Consider the following 19735-nt stretch of genomic DNA (forward strand, 5'->3'; position numbering starts at 1 on the left):
CATTGTCTGTTTCTGCACCATTCCCTCCCCGTTCTGGGACCACAGTTACTAGACCTTCCCGCGCATCCCGCAGGCCTCCTACAATCTTCCTACAGTGTTGCCAGCTTTGCTGTTCATCTGCCTGGTTATTTCCTACTGACCTACTTCCAGTTCACGAACCCTCTCTTCTGCCATGTCCAATCTTCTGCTACATCCATCAATAAGTTCCTCAGTTCAGTGCTATTACTTTCATTGGGTTATTTTAATCACAGTCCATTTCTCTATCTTGTCATGTATTTTCTTGGACCTATTAATCACAGTTCTTTTAAAATTTAAGTGTGATGAGTCCAATGACTGTCTGCAGATATACTTTTGTTAGTGACTTTTGTGTCGTGGTCTTGGACGTTCATTCGCAACAGAACGTTGGACATCATGTGTGAAAGTGCAGAAGTTCTGGGGAGTTCTACCTTCTTAGCTTCCTCCTCGGTCAGGTAGACGGACTGGGGGCAGACCGCTGAATCCAATCCAGGCCTGACCCTACGTATTCTCGTGAGGGTCATTCTACCTTGGGTTTACCAACATACCTAGGATACAGCTCATCAGGGATCTCAGTTGAGACCAGGGGGGTGTGCGCTGACCCCTCCTTCTTGGAAGTTCTTGAACTCCAGCTTTGTCCCTTCGGCATCATCAGACTGCCAGAAGTCTCCTCTGCCTTCCCGCACCTTCCTGGTCAGCATCGAGCATGCAACTCAAGAGTTAGGCAAATGCCTCAGGGTCGAAAGCCCCAGGGCTGCGCTCTCTGTACCCATTTCTCTTTGGAATCCAGAGAACGTCCTATTTGTGTGGCCCACTGTATCTCACGTGGTTTCAGTTTCACACTGGGATTTAATCGTTAGTTGAGCACCACCTTAGATACTTCTCAGTCGTTTGGATTTCTTCCTGATACATTTCTGTTAAAATGTTTTGCCATTTTTTTTTCTTGGTTGTCTTTTTCTTAACAATTTGTTGGGATTCTTGATATATTTTGACTATGAGACCTTCTCTAGTTATATGTGTTTAAAATATCTTCTCCCATTCTGTCGCTTGTCTTTTAACTTTCTCCTTAGTGTCCTTTTTATTGAGATGTTTTTTATTTTAACCACAATCTTTTCCTTTGTGGTTAGTGCTTTTAATGTCCTGTTTCAAAATCTTTGTCCACTCTGAGGTCATGAAAAAGTTGTGTTCCCATCTAAAAATCTTTATAGTTTTGCTTTTCTTTTTTTTAATGTTTAGTTACTGATTTGAGAGAGAGAGAAACATTGATTTGATGTTCCACTTATTTATGCATTCATTGGTTGATTCTTGTATGTGCCCTGACCAGGGATTGAACCCACAACCATCAGGACAACACTCTAACCAACTGAGCTACCAACTGAGCGGCCAGGGCTACAGTTTTGCCTTTCAAACATATAGAGGTTGCTGCTTCTGAAGGAAATTAGGTCCAATTTCATTTTCTTCTAACATGGATCCCAGCTGTTCTTCATCTTCATTTTTTCATCTAAAATGTCTCGAGATACTTCTCCATCAGCACATACACAGTTCCATCTTGAGGAAGAACCATAATTTAAAGAATATTTAGAATGTTCATTTTTTTTCTATTGTAATGTGTCAAAGAATCATTTTTCATTTGATTCTTTACACATATACTTAAGCGTATTCGCCATGTAATTGCACAGAAGTGGACCTGGCAAGTTAAAAGTATGTACATTTTACATTTTCTTAGATATTGGGTTTTCCGTCTTGCTTAAAAACATTAATTCCTTCTCAAAATTATTAAAAATTCCCCCCAAGTTTTTCTAGTACTTATAAAATCCATTATACTTTTAAGTTTTTGAGCCATCTGGATTTTATTTTGGGGTAAGGAGTCTGGGAGGGATCCAGCTATATATTTTCCAAATGTCTGGCCAGTTGTCCCCAAATCATTATTGAATAATACATTTTCCCCCACTGATTTAAAATGTCATCATTATCATGTACTAAAAACCCATATGCATTTGGATCTATTTCTAGGCTTTCTATTCTTTCCTTCAATCTGTCTATCTAGTTACGATCACAACCATTTGGGTTTAAATACTCCGTCATCACAAAGCTCCGCAGCCCAGGATGGTCAGGCCACACCCCGCACACAGCTTCTCCAGTCATAACCTTTCTGTTTAGCCTTGTGTTTATTTCTCAGCATAGACTTTAAAGCTAGTTTGTTTAATTTCAAAACAATGTTCATTAATGTTTTGTTGTGATGGTTTCAACACAAAGGTTAATGCAGAGGAGACTGACACTGTTACACTATTAAACCCTCCTACCAGGAACACTCTCTTCCCAATTATTCAGCTTCCCTGTGTCTGTCCTGGGGCCCGGGCTTGCCTGTGTGCTTTCCTTTTCCACTCTCTTCAAGGCCTCTCCGCTGTTTCCATCGACGGTCACAGACGTTCTTCCTTGTAGCATTCGTTTAGTCAGGGCAGTGAGCATAAATTCTCTCATTTTTGATTGCCTGAAAATGTCGTCATTTCCATTTCTGTTTAGAAAGATAATTCCTCTGGGTATAGAATGTTAGGTTGGCAGTTACTTTCTTTCAATTCTTTAAATTTTTTTTTTCTTTATTGATTTTAGAAAGAGGAAGGGAGAGGGAGAGATAGGAACATCGATGAGAGAGAACACCGACTGACCGCCTCCTGCATGCCCCGCACTGGGGATCAGGCCCACAACCTGGGCATGTGCCCTGACTGGGAATCGAACCAGTGACTTCTTGGTGCAGGGTCGACACTCAACTCAACCACTGAGCCACACTGGCCCGGCTCTTTCAGTTCTTTAAAAATGAAATTCCACGATCTTCTACCTGCCCCAAACTCTGTCAGACTCATCTGTCAGCTGCATAAAGAACCACCAGCACCCATGGGTTTAAACTTGTCTCTGAGCAGGCTGGCTCTCCGTGACTCTCCTCTTCCTGCGGGGCCAGGGGGCTGACACCCATCTTCATGACCATGTCAGAGGAGCAGGAGAGGTCCCTAGTGTCGGGACCAGCACCTCTGTCACGCCATCCTCATCCAACTGCCAAGCTAAGTCAGCAGCGGATCGCAGGTAGGCACGGGGAAGCAGCTCACCTATAACAGCTGCGCTGCAGGGGGCCTGGGCGTGGGTTGAGAGAAATGGGGTGGGACATGTAGCCTTCCCTGCAGGCTTATTGCCACCTTTGCTCTCAACCCTTGCAGGCTTTTTTAAAATTTGTATTTTCAACAATTTCACTGTACTGTTCCCAAGTCCCAGGTGTCGGTGTGTTCTTCGTGGGACCCATGGTGCACCCTGAGTTTTGCTTGATTTCTTTCACACATTTGGAAAGTCTTCAACGTTGCTTCTGCCAACCTCTCTCCACCTTGTGGACTTCAGTCAGTGTGCTGTCCCCTGCCGCGCCCACGTGTCCCTCCCTCTCGACTTGTTTCCACCCTTTTTTCTCCCGGAGATGATCTTCTGGTCTATTCTGTCCCCAGGAGTCCCCACATCCACTGGTCTGATCTGCTGTAAACCCACCAGCTGCATTCCTAAACTAGTCTGTGCATTTTCAGTACTAAGATTTCCACGTGGCTCTTTCCTACAGAGTGTACTTCTCGGAATTCTCACGTCCCAGACATTGTTCTGAGGATCCTGATCACCATTCTCAATGTCAGTCTGTTGACTTCAGTGCCTGTACCCTTCAGTGTGTCTCTTATCTGCCTGTTCTGGTTCTGCCACCCACCCTGTTTCTCCAGCAAGATCACCAGCAGCCAGGCTAGGACACAAACAGAATTTTCTGGCTCTGGTGAAATAAAGCAAATGAGCTCTCCCATATATTGTGAAACTCCACAGGTCTCAGCAGTCATCTGTAGCATTTTTATAGTCTTCCTGTGTCTTGGGCTAATACCCTTAATAATGGAGCACGGAGTGCTGTCACTCAATTAGATGAGAGTGATTTACCTGAGACAATTTTGCAGTGCAATCTGCGATTCCTTAAATGGCAAATTAGTCATCTGCACTGATTTGCACCTGCACAGAGAAACATCGTTTGTGCTAATGATGCTCTTGCTGACAGACTGTGGGAGTGGTCACGAGAGGCCGAATCCCCTCCACACCTCTGGCTGCACAGAGCACAGCCGCCTTTCAGAGCAGACGGCGTGGGATTTTCAGGTTGGGAGGCTATTGGAGATCATCTGGTGCTCAACAGCGAGGGCATGCCAGAGTCACTTCAAGGAGCTTTAAAAAAGAAGAAAGGAAGAAAGAGAGAGAAAGCTGGTGCCTAGTTCCCCATCCCCCACCCCGAGATTCTAATTCAAATCAGCCAGGCAGCCCCTGGACACAGACATTTCCAATGGGCAGCCACGATTGGTAACATGGGTGTGGCCACACTCCTCACTTTACAGGTGAGGAACCAGGCACCTTCAATGGAAGGTGACTTCAACAGAAGATTAAGAACACAGTTGCTTCCCATACTGGCCCCCAGTTTCCTGACTCCCAAACCAATATGTTTGTCTGTCACCACAGTGTGTGTATGGAGGTCCACATGCATGCACACACATGTGCACACACATGCATACATGCACACATGCTCACACACACTCACATCCTCCAGATGAACCAATGACATCAGGCTTTCAGATTAATAAAATGAAAACATTAGTCCACAATGAACAGACCAAGAAACTGTTTTGGTCTAGTTGCTCTGTTCATGATTCTTTTAAAGAGCAAAGAACCCAAACATGCGAGTTAATACACCTTCGTTTGTGACGGGAGGGGCCTGCCAGCCCTGCTGAGCAGTGGGCATGAGCAGCTCCTGACCCCCGACCCCGACCCAGTAGGAGACACGTGACTCAGTGGTAAACATCGAAAGGCCAGTCCGAGCTGATCAGATTAACAGATAGAGTCGTGGTCAGGCACTAGACGCTGGAGCCTGGCAATGGCCCTGCCCACCCACCACCTGCAGTTCCCTGGAACACGTAAGAATGAAACCCACCCAGATCATCGGCTGCCAGAGAGCATCTGTCCCTGCCACGCGGCCAGGGAGAGACAAAACCCACCAGGACTGGGGGTGTCTCCCTCCGCCACCAGAGCAGGGTCTGCCGGGCTGGCAATCACAGTTACTGACTGACAGCTGAACCAGGGAGTGGGGATCCCAGCAGCTTCGGCAAGGACCGTGTGGCAGTGACAGGGAGGAGCTGGGGGTCAGAGGACTCAGAACCTCCCTGAGCAGAAGTGCAAGGCCTGCCCCGAGGGAGGGCACACCAGGCTCTAAACCCACGTGACTGCTCGTCAAGGTCTGTGTTCCTCCTGGTTTATTCAGAAGAATGACACACTCGCGTCATCGCTCCAGCATGGGTCATCACAAAGCCACACCGGAAATGTCCAAATCAGGGTGGTGTCGATGATGCCGACGTGGCCCAGAGCACCAAAATGTCCTACACCTGAGAAGGCGCAAAAGTAGTCCTCAGCCTCTTAATCCATCGACAAGGGCCAGCCAGAGGCAGGAAGAGTCAGCCTGTGTCTCCGTGAAAATGCAGGGCCCAGAATGTGCAGAGAGGTGTGTGCCACGTGAAGGGCGAGCCAGGCTGCCTCCGCATGGGGCTCCAGCAAGCCTGGCTCCTGACTTGGTGGGCCCACTGCCCTGTCTGCCTGGGACGCTGCCACCCCCGGGGCTGTGAGAAGTGCAACGTGTGCTCTGACACAGCAGAGCCTAGGAGGCAAGTAAGAGGAGCCAAGGACACGCCAAGCCCAGTGCAGCTGCAGTCAGGCTCACGCGTGTGTGCATGTGCGTGTGCACAAATGGAGCTGAATCATTGTAGCTCGTCTCTACTCACTGACGTGGAGGCTCACTGCCGCATTTCTTTCCCTGTTAAAATGCCAAATTAACTCTGCTTCACACCACTTAACTCAGAAATTAATTTCCCTCCCCTCTTAGGTCTGATTCATTGGAATCTGGAGTGGAACGGCCTCCTTGTCATGCCGAGTGACATAACCCTCATCTCTGGGCTTGGGGTTCGCGGCGAGGTGCCCACTGCCCCTCTGTGAGGACAAGGGGGCCGCCCCGCCCGCAGAGCAGCCTTGGACAACACAGATTGTTCCTGTAATTCATCGCCAAGGATGATGCCAAGGAGGCGAGCCCGTTTAGCGTGCTGCTGGCTCGATCTTTCCATGAACTGGGTATCACAAGGCCAGGCCTGCCAGGCCTCGGTGTGAATGGACGTGAAAACCCGGGTGCAGGGCACACACCACTGCTGCCGCCAGTCCCTCTGGCAGGGGTGCGACCTGCTGGAGTGGAGGGACATGCAGGAGATGTGCCACGTTTTATCTGTGCATTTCCACACTGCTCGTTTTTAATGAGAATCTGTCCATATAGTGTTTGTATAATTCATTCTCGAAGTAAAACATGATAAACCTAAAGAGTGATGAACATTTTCCCTTCTTACAAAATCACCTGCGTTCAGGTCCATTCCCACAGGAGGGGCCACACCATCAGCCAGCCCCTTCTCCCAGGAAAGGGTGGGATGTCGTCAAGAACAAGGTCACGGTTCAGTGAGGTAAGACCTGAATGACAGGACACCACGGGAGAGCCCCGCTTCCTCAGAAAATCTGCTCTGACCGTGGCCAGCGGTTGCACACTGAGCTCAGTGAGGCCCTGAGTGAGAACTGTTTGTTGAGTGAATGAATAAAAGAATGGATGAACGTGCCCTTCCTCATTTCCACAACACAGAATCTTCATGGGAAACTCACCCATGAACATTGTATGCTAACTCCCTAGAGCTGCTCCAGGAACTGCCCAAAAAAGTGGCCTGCATCATTGGTGAAGGTGCGACCACAGATCCAGCTTCTCTGTCCTGCTGATAAAATGTCCCTTGAAGGCCCTGCTGCTCCACATCCTTACCCAGGGCTTCTGTGCCACGAACTTGTGATGTCAGACAAAACTTACCAGACTCTCCCTCATTGGAGCCTAGAGACCTGTCAGATTTGTAGCAGGTAACCAATGCCATGGTGCTTCTTTGTCACCAGAACAGCAGCATCATCCTCCCAAAAAATGGTGAAAATGGTTATCGTAAAGCTGATTTTTTACAGCCTTTGCATAGAAACCCATTGTCAGGTTCCCGGCCGTAAGAGCTGGAGGGTCCAGAAGTCCGAGCCCCTCCTCCCAGGGAAGCCAGGGCCCTCCCCACGAAGCCAGCGCAGCCGCGTCTCAGGGCCACACGCAGCCTCAGAGCAACGCCTCTCGAGCTCTCCGAGTGCTCATGGCTCATACAGCGTAGATTTTATTGCTGCTGCCTAATCTCCTTTTCAAACCAACTGTACTTTTTCCTAGTCTCCCACTTGTCAAATTAAAGCTTCTTATTATTCTATTCTTTCCAGGGCAATAACACAGAATGGCCCTGTTTATCAAATTTGCTGCAGCATGCTGGGTGCCCCAGCAGGTAACACCAGCAGCTGACAGACCCAGCTTGTGATTGCTAAACACAAAAGTGAAAAAAACAACAAAAAAATGTTCTGAGAATTTCCAATAAAAATATTAATTTGGTTTGCTTCATTTAGACCTTAAGAAAGCTTTAATAAAAAAGAAAGGAGAGCGGGGAAGGGAAGGAGAGAGGGAGGGTGGGAGGGGAGAAGGGAAGGAAATCCCCTCACAGGCTGGGGGCGTAGGGTGTGTCCTAGCTGAGGACCCAGAGACACATCACCACTTCCTCCTGAAGGGCCAACAGAGGAGAGGGCAGGACACGGCGGGAGACCTGATCCCCCCTGACTCCCAGACGTGGCATCAGCACCCTCTACACCCAGCCTGGTGGGGCTTGGGCTCCATGACGGTGCTGTCCACTGGGGAAGGAGCAGCATTCTGGAGGGACAGGCTGCCCTCCCCTCCCTCACCCCTGGCACTCCCTTCCCCCATCCGGGCCCCCAGGAGTGTCCGTGGCTGGACCTTCTGAGCTGTGTTGTGCCCAGGCTTTGTCCAGTCACCCGTCCAGCACTAACCCCACCCCGCAGACCACTCTCCAGGTACCATCTGTCCACCTGCCCACCCACTTCAGATGCCCCAGACATTTCCACTGCAAATCTTCCATCTGCGGCTAGAACAGGGGTCTCGTGCCCTCCCCCACAGGGTTGCCCCCTGCATGAGGCCTGGGGGCTTGGCTGGAGCTCTGGCCCATATAGGTCAGGGCCCGAGGCAGCAGGCGCTAACCAGACCTGCCTGTCAGAATCAGCTCAGCAGACTCTCAAGAGTCTTTATCAGATGATTTTTATTACAAAGTAGCACAGGATTGCTTTAAATAAATACTGTAATGCCCAGATGTGTGAACATAAGGTGATAATGCCCCTATATACCCTCCAGATGGCCCCCAAAGATGCTGGTGGTCCTTCTCACATTCTTCTCCCTGGTCATACAGGGAGGGGAAATGTACACACATGTGTGGGCTTCCCCAGAAAACAGAACCACATGGATCCCACTGCCCTGCAACACACTTATCCCACTCACCACGTAACAACCTTCTTCTGGTCAGGAATTAGACATCTAAGTCATTTTTACGTCGCTGCATAATATTCCACACTACAGACCCACCGTGATTTGTGAGCCGTTCTCTGATCGGTGGGCTCCAGGCGTTGTTACAGTTCTTTGCCACCTTGGCTGCTGTACGTGTGAATCCCCAGAATAAATCCAACCATCAGTGTATTTTCCAGTTAATCAGTGTTGCAGATCACATTCCTGAAGACTGTCACCAGCTCTCGTTCTTGCCGGAAAGCACATGTCACTGCCCTGAGCTCTCATCAGCAATGCATGTTAAACACATTTTCATATAATATGTGGCCATTTCCATGTCCTTGTCTCTAAATCACCACTCACGTCTTTGCCCATCTTCCTACAGAATTCTTCACCTTCTTCTTATAACGTGTAGGAGCCTTTTGTAATTAAGAATGAGAACCCTTGGTCTGCCAACATGTTGCTAATGGTTTTTCCAGTTTGTTGATCTTTTGAAAATTGTCGTAGAATATATATAACATAGAATGTGCCATCGTAACCATTCCTGGGTGTACAGGTCGGCGGCAGTGAGCATCTCCACACAGTGTGCGACCGTCACCACCATCATCCCAGAGTCTTCTCCTTCCCAACTGGCCTCGGTCCCCATTAGACATTCAGTCCTCCCCCACCCACTCCCCCAGGCCCTGCCGCCTACTTTCGCTCCACGAATCTGACTACGGGCATACGTGCCTCGGCGACACTGTGGGTTCGAACCAGACCACCATAATGGAGCAAACATCGCCACAGAGCAAGTCGCACACGGTTCCTGGTCTCCCGGTGCATATGGAAGTCACGTTCACACCACACGGAAGCCTACTGAGCATGAAACAGCATTATGTCTGAGAAATGTGCACACCACCCTGGCCTGGTGGCTCAGTTGTTTGGAGCGTCGTCCCGTACACCAAAAGGTTGCAGGTTCGATTCCCAGTCAGGTCATAAACTGAGGTTGCTGGTTTGATCCCTGGTCAGACACATATAGGAGGCAACCAAAAGATGTTTCTCTCTCTTTTTCAAATCAATAAAAACATACCCTCGGGTGAGGATTAAAAAAATGTATGCACCTTAATTAAAAATACTTTATTGCTAAAAAATGCTACCCATCCTCTGAGCCTTTGGCGAGTTGCAACCCTTTTGCGGGTGGCAGGTCTTCCCTTGGGGTTGATGAAAACGTGGCATCTGCAAAGCGCAATCAAGCGAGGGCGGCGTACTCTCTTGGGCTGCATGTAAGTGAAGTCACTCGGTATGTGCCCTCCGTGACAGGCTTGTTTTGCTGATGGCCTTCCTTCGTGAGCCCAGGTGACACCCCGCCGCACGGACAGACCACAGCCTGATGCTTTCGCCTGCCGGTGGACACTGGGCTGCCCGTGTTTCGTGACTGAGAGTGGCGCTGCTATGGATATGGGTGTACAGGCATCTCCGCGTCCCTGATTCCCATTCATCTGAGTGCATACTCAGGATCGCCGCATCTTATGGAAACCTCACGTCTAGTCTTCTGAGAAATTGTCCAACTGCTTTCCACAGTGGCTGCACCACTCTCCATGCCACCCGCAGTGCACAGGGGTCCCCACTACACGCCCTCCACAGTTGTCTCTTCTCTTCTCCTTTGCTATGGTGGCCACCCTCATGGGTGTGCAGTGGTGTGTCTGTCTTTCACTTTTCCTTATTAAGTACAGGTGCCCCTTAAATAACATGGTTTGAACTGCGCGGGTCAACGTATTCTCAACTTTTTTCAATACACAGTCGGCCCTCTGTATCGCTGGGTTTCATATCTGAGTGGTTAACCAGCTGGGGAGCAATCGGGAACAGTATTTTCCTCCTTTGGTTGGGATGCTGGGAGCCTGGGACGCAGAGAGCCGGCTGTATGCTCCACCCCACTTCATGTCAGGGCCTGGAGCATCCTGAGATTTTGGTGTCCACAGGGGTCCTGGAACCAATCCCCTGCAGATACTGAAGAAAAACTATACCTTATCCCACACAACCACTGAATAAGATCTGTTTGGCTTTTGAAAACATATATAAGGTTAACAGAATTATGTATTTCTACCTATATTCCAAGAAAAGGAAGGACAAGGGAAGGGGGAGGGAGAGAGAGAAAGAGACCCTGTGTCTGCCCACAGAACATCCTGGACTGCGCAGTGGCCGGGCCACACCTCTCTGCCTGCCCGCGACAGGCTGAGTCATGCTGTCACCAGTGGCAACCGTAAATCCAGGACAGCACTTTGTTTTCATGCCCCATGAGCTACACACACCGCACATGGTGCTGAGACGGGACGGTGCCTGCTGTCTAGCCCAGCCGGCCCTTGACCGTCCTAGAGAAAATAAACGCTGCCTTTCTCCATGAATCCAGTCCTGTGTGTTTGTATTGACATGTAAATTCCTGTCCTTTTCCCGGGAACCCAAAGCTGTTCCCTGACGTAATGTCAATGCGATTCCAGGGCAGGTGCGGGAAGAAAGCTCAGAGCCTGGCTGTGGCCGCAGGCCTGCTTCCAGTCCAGGACGCGGGGGCCGGCGGGGGGTGGGGGGGAGCAGAGCTGTGGCATCTGTGCTGCCACCATGTCTGCAATCAAATCAAACACACACACCGTTTCCTTCGCAATCACACGTCACTGAGGGCAGATGAGCTATTTTTAAACAAAGTTGTTCTTTCCAAGCTGCTGCCTGTAAGAGCTGCAGGCGCCAGAGCGGAGCCGAGTGAGCGGCCGCCCCTGCGAGAGGGCAGCCTGCCGGAGCCCAGGTGGGCCGGGCCTCCGCGCGGTGAGAGGCCCTGCGGTCACCACTTTCCTGCAGCCTGGTCACTACTGCGCTCACTCTGAACAGAAGTCCCCCCACAGAGGGAGACGCAGAACTGTCCAGCACGGTCAGCCGTTTGAACCCAGGGCCTGCGAGCTGCCAGACAGTCTCGGACCCAGGACTGTTCTCACTGCGAGCTGCTCGGGGCACCTGGTTCTCCTTTCAAACCCTCAAAGGGTCTCAGTTCAGGGGGCTTCCCCGGGACTTGACGAAAGGGTCCCAGCGGCCAAATGTCCTCCGAGAATCAGGCTGTACCCACAGGCACCCAGGTTTCACCGAGAACCAGGATGGGAGTGAGGGCCGCCCGTGCAGGCTGCAAACGCCATGGGCAGGTCCAGGCAGTGACGAAGTCCACCCTCCCCAGACAAGCACCGTACACTGAGGACAGAGGTGGGCAGTGAGTGAGAAGAGAACCCACACTCCCGCTGTCCCCCAGTGCCCCCGGGGTCCCGTGTGCAGACCCAGTTTGACCTTCAGAAAAGCCACCCAGACGGGTGTCCTTTGTGGGTGTCCATGCCCTCCCCTTAGTGTCCGAAGGGCCGCTCTGAAAGCGCAGGCTGCCCCATCCTGGCTAACACACTGTCTTCTTCTTCCAAGAGGCAGCCCTCTGAGCACATCCTTTCTGAGACTCGCAGGGTGGCAGCCTGCTCACCCGCCCACCCAGAGCCCGCTGCTGGGAGGATGCCCTGCTCCGGTGTGTTAGGTCCTGCCTTGCGGACTTTGCCCTCTGCCTGAAAACACGAAGCACCCAACATTTCTTCTTCACCTGCGAGGAGAGGAACACGGAAGCCTGAAGGATGAGACGCTCGCCTACTGGCAGAGAGCAGACCGAGTGGAGTGTGAGGACGTGAGGAGAGCACCTGGGGTCAGAGGGCGGAGGCTCCACGCCAGGGGGTGGATGGTGGGCCACCAGCTCGGCACTGTCAGAGCTCCAGACCCACCACCAGTGTCAAGAAGCTTCTGGTGAAGCCTTAAAACACTGGGACACACACGCATGTAAAGGCAGGTTCCCTCCCCTTCTCAGTAACATCCAACGACGCTCAGGCTATCACATGAAATCACCCTGACCCAGGCCTTCACTCTGCATGGTGGCCTGTCCCTGAAGTTGCCGGGGGGGTGGCCACCTGCTGGCCGAGAGCCTACTCACCATCGACACAGGTCTCGGAGGGTCTGCAAAGGCGATCTTCCAGTAAGCACCCTAGAGGGAGATAGAAAACAGCTGAGTCAGAGCCGCCGAGGAGGGCCCGTCTGCTGGAGGCCGGGCCCCTGCCAACCCCCTGCCAGCCCCCTGCCACACAGGCTCTCTGAGTTCGCTCTTTGAGGTGAACTGGGTCAAGTGGAAGCCAGAACCTGCCCCTGGCTCGAGTCGGTGAGAGGACCGGCTTCTCCATTGGGAGGACACCCACACACATCCTGCCCTCGAACCGTCTGCCTGAGGGACCTTCCAGGTGAGCAGCTGAGGGGCGAGGCGGGCCACCGCCACAGACACCTCCTTGGCGCTGCCAGGGGCCAGACCAGGGGTTCTGTCCGCATCGCCGCCAGGACAGGCCCCGCTGAGCCCACCCCCACTCTGTGACGCCCGGCGTGGACGGCCTGCTCTTGTTACAGAGTAGGAAGGGGATGCAGAACGAGCGCACGGTGAGCATACTGACCCCGTGGAGGCCGGCCGTCAGAGGAGGCAGACACTCTGCTCTGCGTTCTAGTCCACCTTTTTCCCATCAGCGCTCAGCCCCACTATACCCTCTTCCACTTCCACCCACAAGCACCACACTGTTGTCCGTGTCCATGACTTCCTTCTCTTTTTTCTTTCTTGCTCAATCCCACTACCTACCCTCAACATCGCCCCCCAACCACAGCTGCCAGCCAACTTGCATCTACAAGTCTGTCTCTATTTCGCTTGTTAGTTCATTTTGATCATTTGAGTCCACATATAAGTGAAATCATATGGTACTTGTCTTTCTCTGACTGGCTTATTTCACTTAGCATGATAATCTCCAGGTCCATCCATGCTGTCGCAAAGGGTAAAATTTTCTTCTTTTTTATGGCCGAGTAGTATTCCATGGTGTAATGTACCACAGCTTTTTTTATCCACTCGTCTACTGATGGACACTCGGGCTGCGTCCAGATCTTGGCTATTGTAAATAACACTGCAATGAACATAGAGGTGCATATATTCTTTCGAATTGGTGTTTTGGGTTTCTTTGGATAAATTCTCAGAAGTGGAATTGCTGGGTCACAAGGCAGTTCCATTTCTAATTTTTTGAGGAACCTCCATACTGCCTTCCACCGTGTGCACTGAATACAGAGAAAGGACAGAGCACATCCACCCTCGGGAGGGCCAGCCAGCCAGGCAAGTGTGAACTACAGGAGTGCCAGCAACGTTCAGATGAGGGCACTGACCCTGGGCACACCCACCCCAGTGAGGGCTATGAGCCCTCAAAAGCCAGATGTTTCCTGAACACACCTTTAGCAACACCAAGAACCTCCTGCCAAAGCATACTGTTTTCATTCCTGTTTCTCCAACCGACAAACTCCTATTCATCCATGAAGACCCAACTCAAAAGACCCTATGAAATCTCCCCACAAGTCAAAGTGAAGGTTCCATTTTCCTGAAACAACATGCTCTCATGGGAAATAGCATTTCCTCTTTTCATATCCCTTCAACAGCTCAACCTGTCACCCATGTGCACAGCTAAGCATCAGCTCCCTGTCTCTAGGCTCAGCCCACCTCCTCCCCCACATGGTTATTTCTCACTGGAGGACAGAGCCCGACTGGTGATGAAGAGCAGGGCAAACAGCCTGAAGGAAAGCTGTATGGAGGACAGGTGGGGAGACCAACATCCATCTGGTTCCCCCAAAGCAGTAACCTCAAGAAAGTCACTTGCTGGCCTAGTCTCAGCATCAGCATTGAGGGCAGGAGAGTCAGGGTCAAGTTAGCTGACCTCGGAAACTCTACTGAGCCACCCAGGAGACCGCATCTCAGACGACCAGAAGCAAACCCCCAAAGGTCTCCCGCAGGAGCCTGGGGCTCCTGCTGCCACTCCCACGTGCCAGGCTCCCCTCTCAGAGCCCATCATCCCCTCAGAGCGTCTCCATTGCACCAAAGCCCTGGAGGCAGCAAGACGCAGGGACAGGGGCAGCCCCACCGCCCAGGCTGGAGCCTCGCTCACATTCAGAATTCTGTTTGTCACGTGGAAATGGCAGGTGACAGACTCTGCTAGAAAAGGCAGCAGGAAAAAGCCTTTATTCGCTTCCCGGCCTGCTCCAATCGAGGCTGACAATTAGACTCGATGGGAACGAGACTTGCATCGCAATTAACTCTTGAATTCCAACCTTGGAACAACAACCTGTCATCAGCGCACACCCGAAGTCGGTCCACTCCAGAGACCTGGTGAAACTGCATCAGGAAGATCTCCGCCCACGGCTGCCATTTATTTATCACCAGAGCAGCAGGTGCATATTGTCACCCAGCCAGGCATGCACTAATAGCCTGCTACTTTGTGTTGTTATTTGCTCTAAAATTAAGAAAAGGCCATATTTCATCTTCTACATTGGCCACCTACGAATAGTCATTATGACTATAAATCAAAGAGAAAGAAAAAGACATTATGACACTTGGCTCCGCCCCATGCTTGACTCAGACATACTTCCTTTTCCAAGCTGGTACCTCCCTGCCTCCCTGCAGACCAGCTTCAGAACATGCGTGTGCACTCACAGACACATGCAGACGCTCACAGACACATGCAGACACTCACAGACACATGCAGACGCTCACAGACACATGCAGACACTCACAGACACATGCAGACGCTCACAGACACATGCAGACACATGTAGGCACTCACAGACACATGCAGACGCTCACAGACACATGCAGACACTCACAGACACATGTAGTCACTCACAGACACATGCAGACACACCATACACGTTCAGAGACACACACAAACACACTACATACTCAGACACAGGCAGACACACAGACACACGATGCACACTCACAGACACACAATACACACTCACAGACACATGATACACACTCACAGACACACAATACACATTCTCAGACACAGGCAAACACACTATACAAATTCACAGACACACAATACATATTTACAGACACAGGCAGACACACTATACACACTTACAGACACCATACACACACACAGACATAGGCAGAAACATGATACACACTCACAGACACACAATACACACTCACAGACACAGGCAGACACACTATACAGACTCACAGACACAGGATACACACAGAAATACAATACACATTCACAGACACACTATACACACTCACAGACACATGCAGACACATGATACACATTCTCAGACACAGGCAAACACACTATACACATTCACAGACACACAATACATATTCACAGACACAGGCAGACACACTATACACACAGGCACCATACACACACACACATAGGCAGAAACATGATACACATTCACCGACACACAATACACACTCACAGACACATGATACACACTCACAGACATAGGCAGACACATGATACACACTCACAGACATAGGTAGACACATGATACACACTCACAGACACACGATACACACTCACAGACACAGGCAGACACATGATACACACTCACAGACACGGCACATACTCACAGACACAGGCAGACACACGACACACACTCACAGACACAGGCAGACACACGACACACTCACAGACACACGACACACACTCACAGACACAGGCAGACACACGATACACACTTGCAGACACAGGCAGACACAAGATACACACTCACAGACACAGGCAGACACAAGATACACACTCACAGACACAGGCAGACACACACTCACAGACACAGGCAGACACACTGTATTCCCCTTTATTTTCTCTGCACACTGAGCAGCACTCGTCTCCGTCTGGGTGTCTCTCTTCTCATCCTATCTGAATGAAAATGGACCCAGCTCCTCTGTGAGCAGCCAGCCAGCTCTGCTTCTCACTCCCCATCACTCCCCAGGGGCACGTAGAAAGGGTTTTGTACTTTGTGGTGGAAACAGGCAACGTGAGCAGAATCCTTTCTGCCCTGGCTGACTGGTAGCTGCGGGCCCACACCTGTCGTGGACCCTGCCCCAGGACCTTCCATTCCCAGGGTGTCCCCTCCAGGGCGTGATACTGTGCAGAGGCAAAGGTGGCCTGAACATCGAGGGACCCAGCCCACCCAGCCCCCAATCACCAGTTTCCTGCCCAACCACAGGTGAGACAATTACCTTCCGGTCTGGTCTGCTCACCTGGGGAAGGGACTGAATAACTCCCTCCTCAACCCCAGGGTTTTTGCAGAAGTGCTGAGATGGATGCACACACTCACTAACATAATAGAGAGGTTTTGTGCCGGCTTGTGCAGGGAAAAGATCAATGTCAAAGGACTCCTCGCACAGACAGACAGCAGGTCTGTCTCAGACGGACCACTGAGCAGGTGCAGCGACTGCATCTACTACAGAGCAACGGAAAGCTTAGAAACAGGAGGACTGTCACCCAACAGAGCCTCAAAACAGAGTTGATGACACGTCCAAGCCAAGAACAGTTCAGTGTGGTAGCCAAATAAAACTACACAAGCCCACCAGCATGTGGATTGTACCACACACGTTAACAACAGGCATGTTACCATTCTCATGATGGAGACCTTCCATGAAAACCAAAGTCTCTCCGCTTGGATTCACTGTGACTTTACCGTTTTTCTTTGTATGTTCCCCAGAGCAATGACTACCAGCACATGTAATGAATCCCAGTACCTTGCACAGTTTTACTCCCACACTTACACTGAAGCACCATTTGTTGACTGGTGACCATGCACCTTTCATGGGTTAGCTTGAGTCCAACAAACATTCCTGCAAAGCACCCACTGCCATCTTACAGAGGAGGCAATGGGCTCAAAAAGGTTAATGATATGCCCAGAGCCCGCTCAAAGCCTGGTCTGTCTCTTATGTTTCTCCCCAAAACGACCTCCAGCCCACTGTCCCAGGCTGTCCACACAGGGCTCACCTGGGCACAGAGGCGGGGGCCAACCATGAGCAGTTCTTGATGGGGCTGAGAGTCCAGACCCTCAGCCTGTGCTCTCCACCCTTCCTTCCCACCTGCACCTGCAACCCTTCCTCTTCTAGGGGCGTGGCACAGACCTGGGGCGAGGACAGGCCAGCATTCTCACCTGCATGCGCCCTGCAGGTCTCTGCCACCTGGAAGGAGGGAGAGTCACTCCTGTCCTCAGGGAGCCCCTCTGCCTGCACGCTCCTCCTCCTTCTGCACGAGTCTCATTCTCACTACGGCAGACACCCCTGGGCTCCGCCTGCCCGCCTGGCCTCAGCTGCGAGGAGCAGCTTCCAGTCCAGCAGGGAGACAGGAGGCCATGCCTGGACTCAGGCATCTACACCCCTGCAGATGAAGGGAATTATGGGACAGCCGCCTGTCCTGAGGCCCGTCCTACACATGCACCACAAGGAGCACCGCCCCAGGTGCAGCCAACCTGAGGCATGTCCAGAGCACACATGGGGGCCCACGCAGCATCGATGGGAACAGCCCAGGAGCAGGGCCCTGCCTGCTGTGCCTCAGGGAGCCCAGGGTGAGCGGATGTCTTTTTTTTTTTAATCCTTACGCGAGGATATGTTTATTGATTTCAGAGGGAGGGAGAGAGCGAGAGAGAAACATCGATGTGAGAGAGAAACATCAATTGGTTGCTGCTGGCACATTCCACAGCTGAAGACCAAACCCCAAACCTAAGCATGTGTCCTTCGGTGCGCCGGATGGTGCTCCAGCCACACCAGCCAGGGTTGTCTATTGTGATTGGTTTGGTTTTTGGTCGTGGGTCTTGCTTTGGCGCCCAGTCTGTTCTGCACCAACCTGGACCACTGTGCTCTGGGAGCTGCTTCTTGGCTCTCAGGCGTGTGGACAGCTGTGCTGGAGAAGCTGCAGATGGTGCAAGCAGGCACGTTTCATACGAAGGCGCCTGCCTGAACCAGCTGTGACAATGAACAGACTGTCTAACCCAGGGAAGGCCTTCTGCTGAGGCCCCCATGGTGCTCATGGCCATGTGTGGTGACCTGGAGCCAGCTAGCTTCCTGACAGTGCTCACTGCCCCTACCCCCACTGACCCTCACCCCCACCGCCACTTACTGCTCATGCTTTTGTGTGTCTGTTCTGTCTCCTCTAAATTCAGAAACAAGCAGCTGAGCCTGGACTCCAGGAGCCCCAGTCGCTGTGCCCAGAGCAGTCCTTCACCACGACACTGACCCACCAGACTGTTCCATGTCAACCTGGACTCGGTGCCAGAGGTTGCCCGAACAGGGCTGCTCACCAAAGCACTTTGTCTCTCTCCCTGGTGGGAAGAAACATCGAGGCCACAAAGCTGAGGCCTTGGCAAAGCCGCTCAGTCTGCCCAGCTGTGAGCTGTGAGGATGGAGCACCCAGCAGTGCCTGGTGCATGGCATGTTCACGGTGCTCTTACATGGCTGCCGTGAGCTCGGACCCACACTAATGCAAGTCCTGCACCCACTGCCGAGGCCCTGAATGTGTCCATCAGATCAAACACACAGGGCAGGGGTCCAGGCAGAGCAGAAGACCACTTCCACGTGAGAACCCCTTCTCTTGGAAGGAGACGGAACAGCAAATAGGAGGTGAAAGCCCCTCAGCCCAGAGGTGGGGCAGCCTCTAGGGGGCATGTGCTTCGTAGGAGCAGGAGCAACCCCAGGCTGGTGCTCAGACACCCTTCTCTAGAGCAACCGGTGCTGTGGGCAGAACACCCTGTTTCCTTCGCCCGAGATCTCAGATTAAAGCTGCCATTACAACTCCAAGGACAAAAGGAAAAGAGTGGGGAGAGAAAGAGGGTGGGGAGGAGAGAGGGGGAGCCTGCTCGCTCCACCCCAGGCCCTGCCCAGGAGGAGAGGGAGCCTACCACAGATCCCTGTCCACCCCTTTGAGCCGAGGCTGTCACAGCAGGGGAACTCGCAAGAAGAGCTGAGGGAGACCGGCAGGCAGCACACCCCCTGCGTGTGTCCATTTGCACTTCTCACCATGAAAGGGACTGTGCAGAGGCCGAGGTGTGAGCAAACCCTTCTCTGGGTGTGAGAGGGATTCTAATTAAGTGGCAGCCGGCAGCCTGCAGCCCGAGTGACGTCAAACCCTGTCCTACGACACTTGCCCCTCCTCTTCCCTGGTTATTAAATAAGGGGCTCTGTGAGGTACACACAGCCCCTCCACCCCTACTTGCCTGGGACAGCTGTGCTCAGACACCATGGTGTGACTCGGGGACAGCACCTGGCCGAGAAAACCCTAGCCCAGCAACCCTCGCCCTCAAACACTGGACCCTCAAGGCACTTGGGAGGAAAACAGGCTATCACCACCTTCCTGTGTCACTCTGTGTGGATGATCAAGT

The 19735-nt window shown here is 51.8% G+C and overlaps 1 protein-coding gene across 1 annotated transcript in view; it reads right to left on the reverse strand.

The window, feature by feature from the left end:
• PTPRN2 (protein tyrosine phosphatase receptor type N2) overlaps positions 1-19735 on the reverse strand; it is a 385447-nt gene that overhangs the window by 325238 nt on the left and 40474 nt on the right. The window contains exon 2 of the mRNA XM_036246374.1: positions 12474-12524. Within this exon, the coding sequence (XP_036102267.1) occupies positions 12474-12524 (51 nt within the window). The remainder of the gene's footprint in view (positions 1-12473; positions 12525-19735) is intronic.

This window comes from Molossus molossus, unplaced genomic scaffold (assembly GCF_014108415.1).
Source record: "Molossus molossus isolate mMolMol1 unplaced genomic scaffold, mMolMol1.p scaffold_m16_p_7, whole genome shotgun sequence".
Taxonomy (NCBI): domain Eukaryota; kingdom Metazoa; phylum Chordata; class Mammalia; order Chiroptera; family Molossidae; genus Molossus; species Molossus molossus.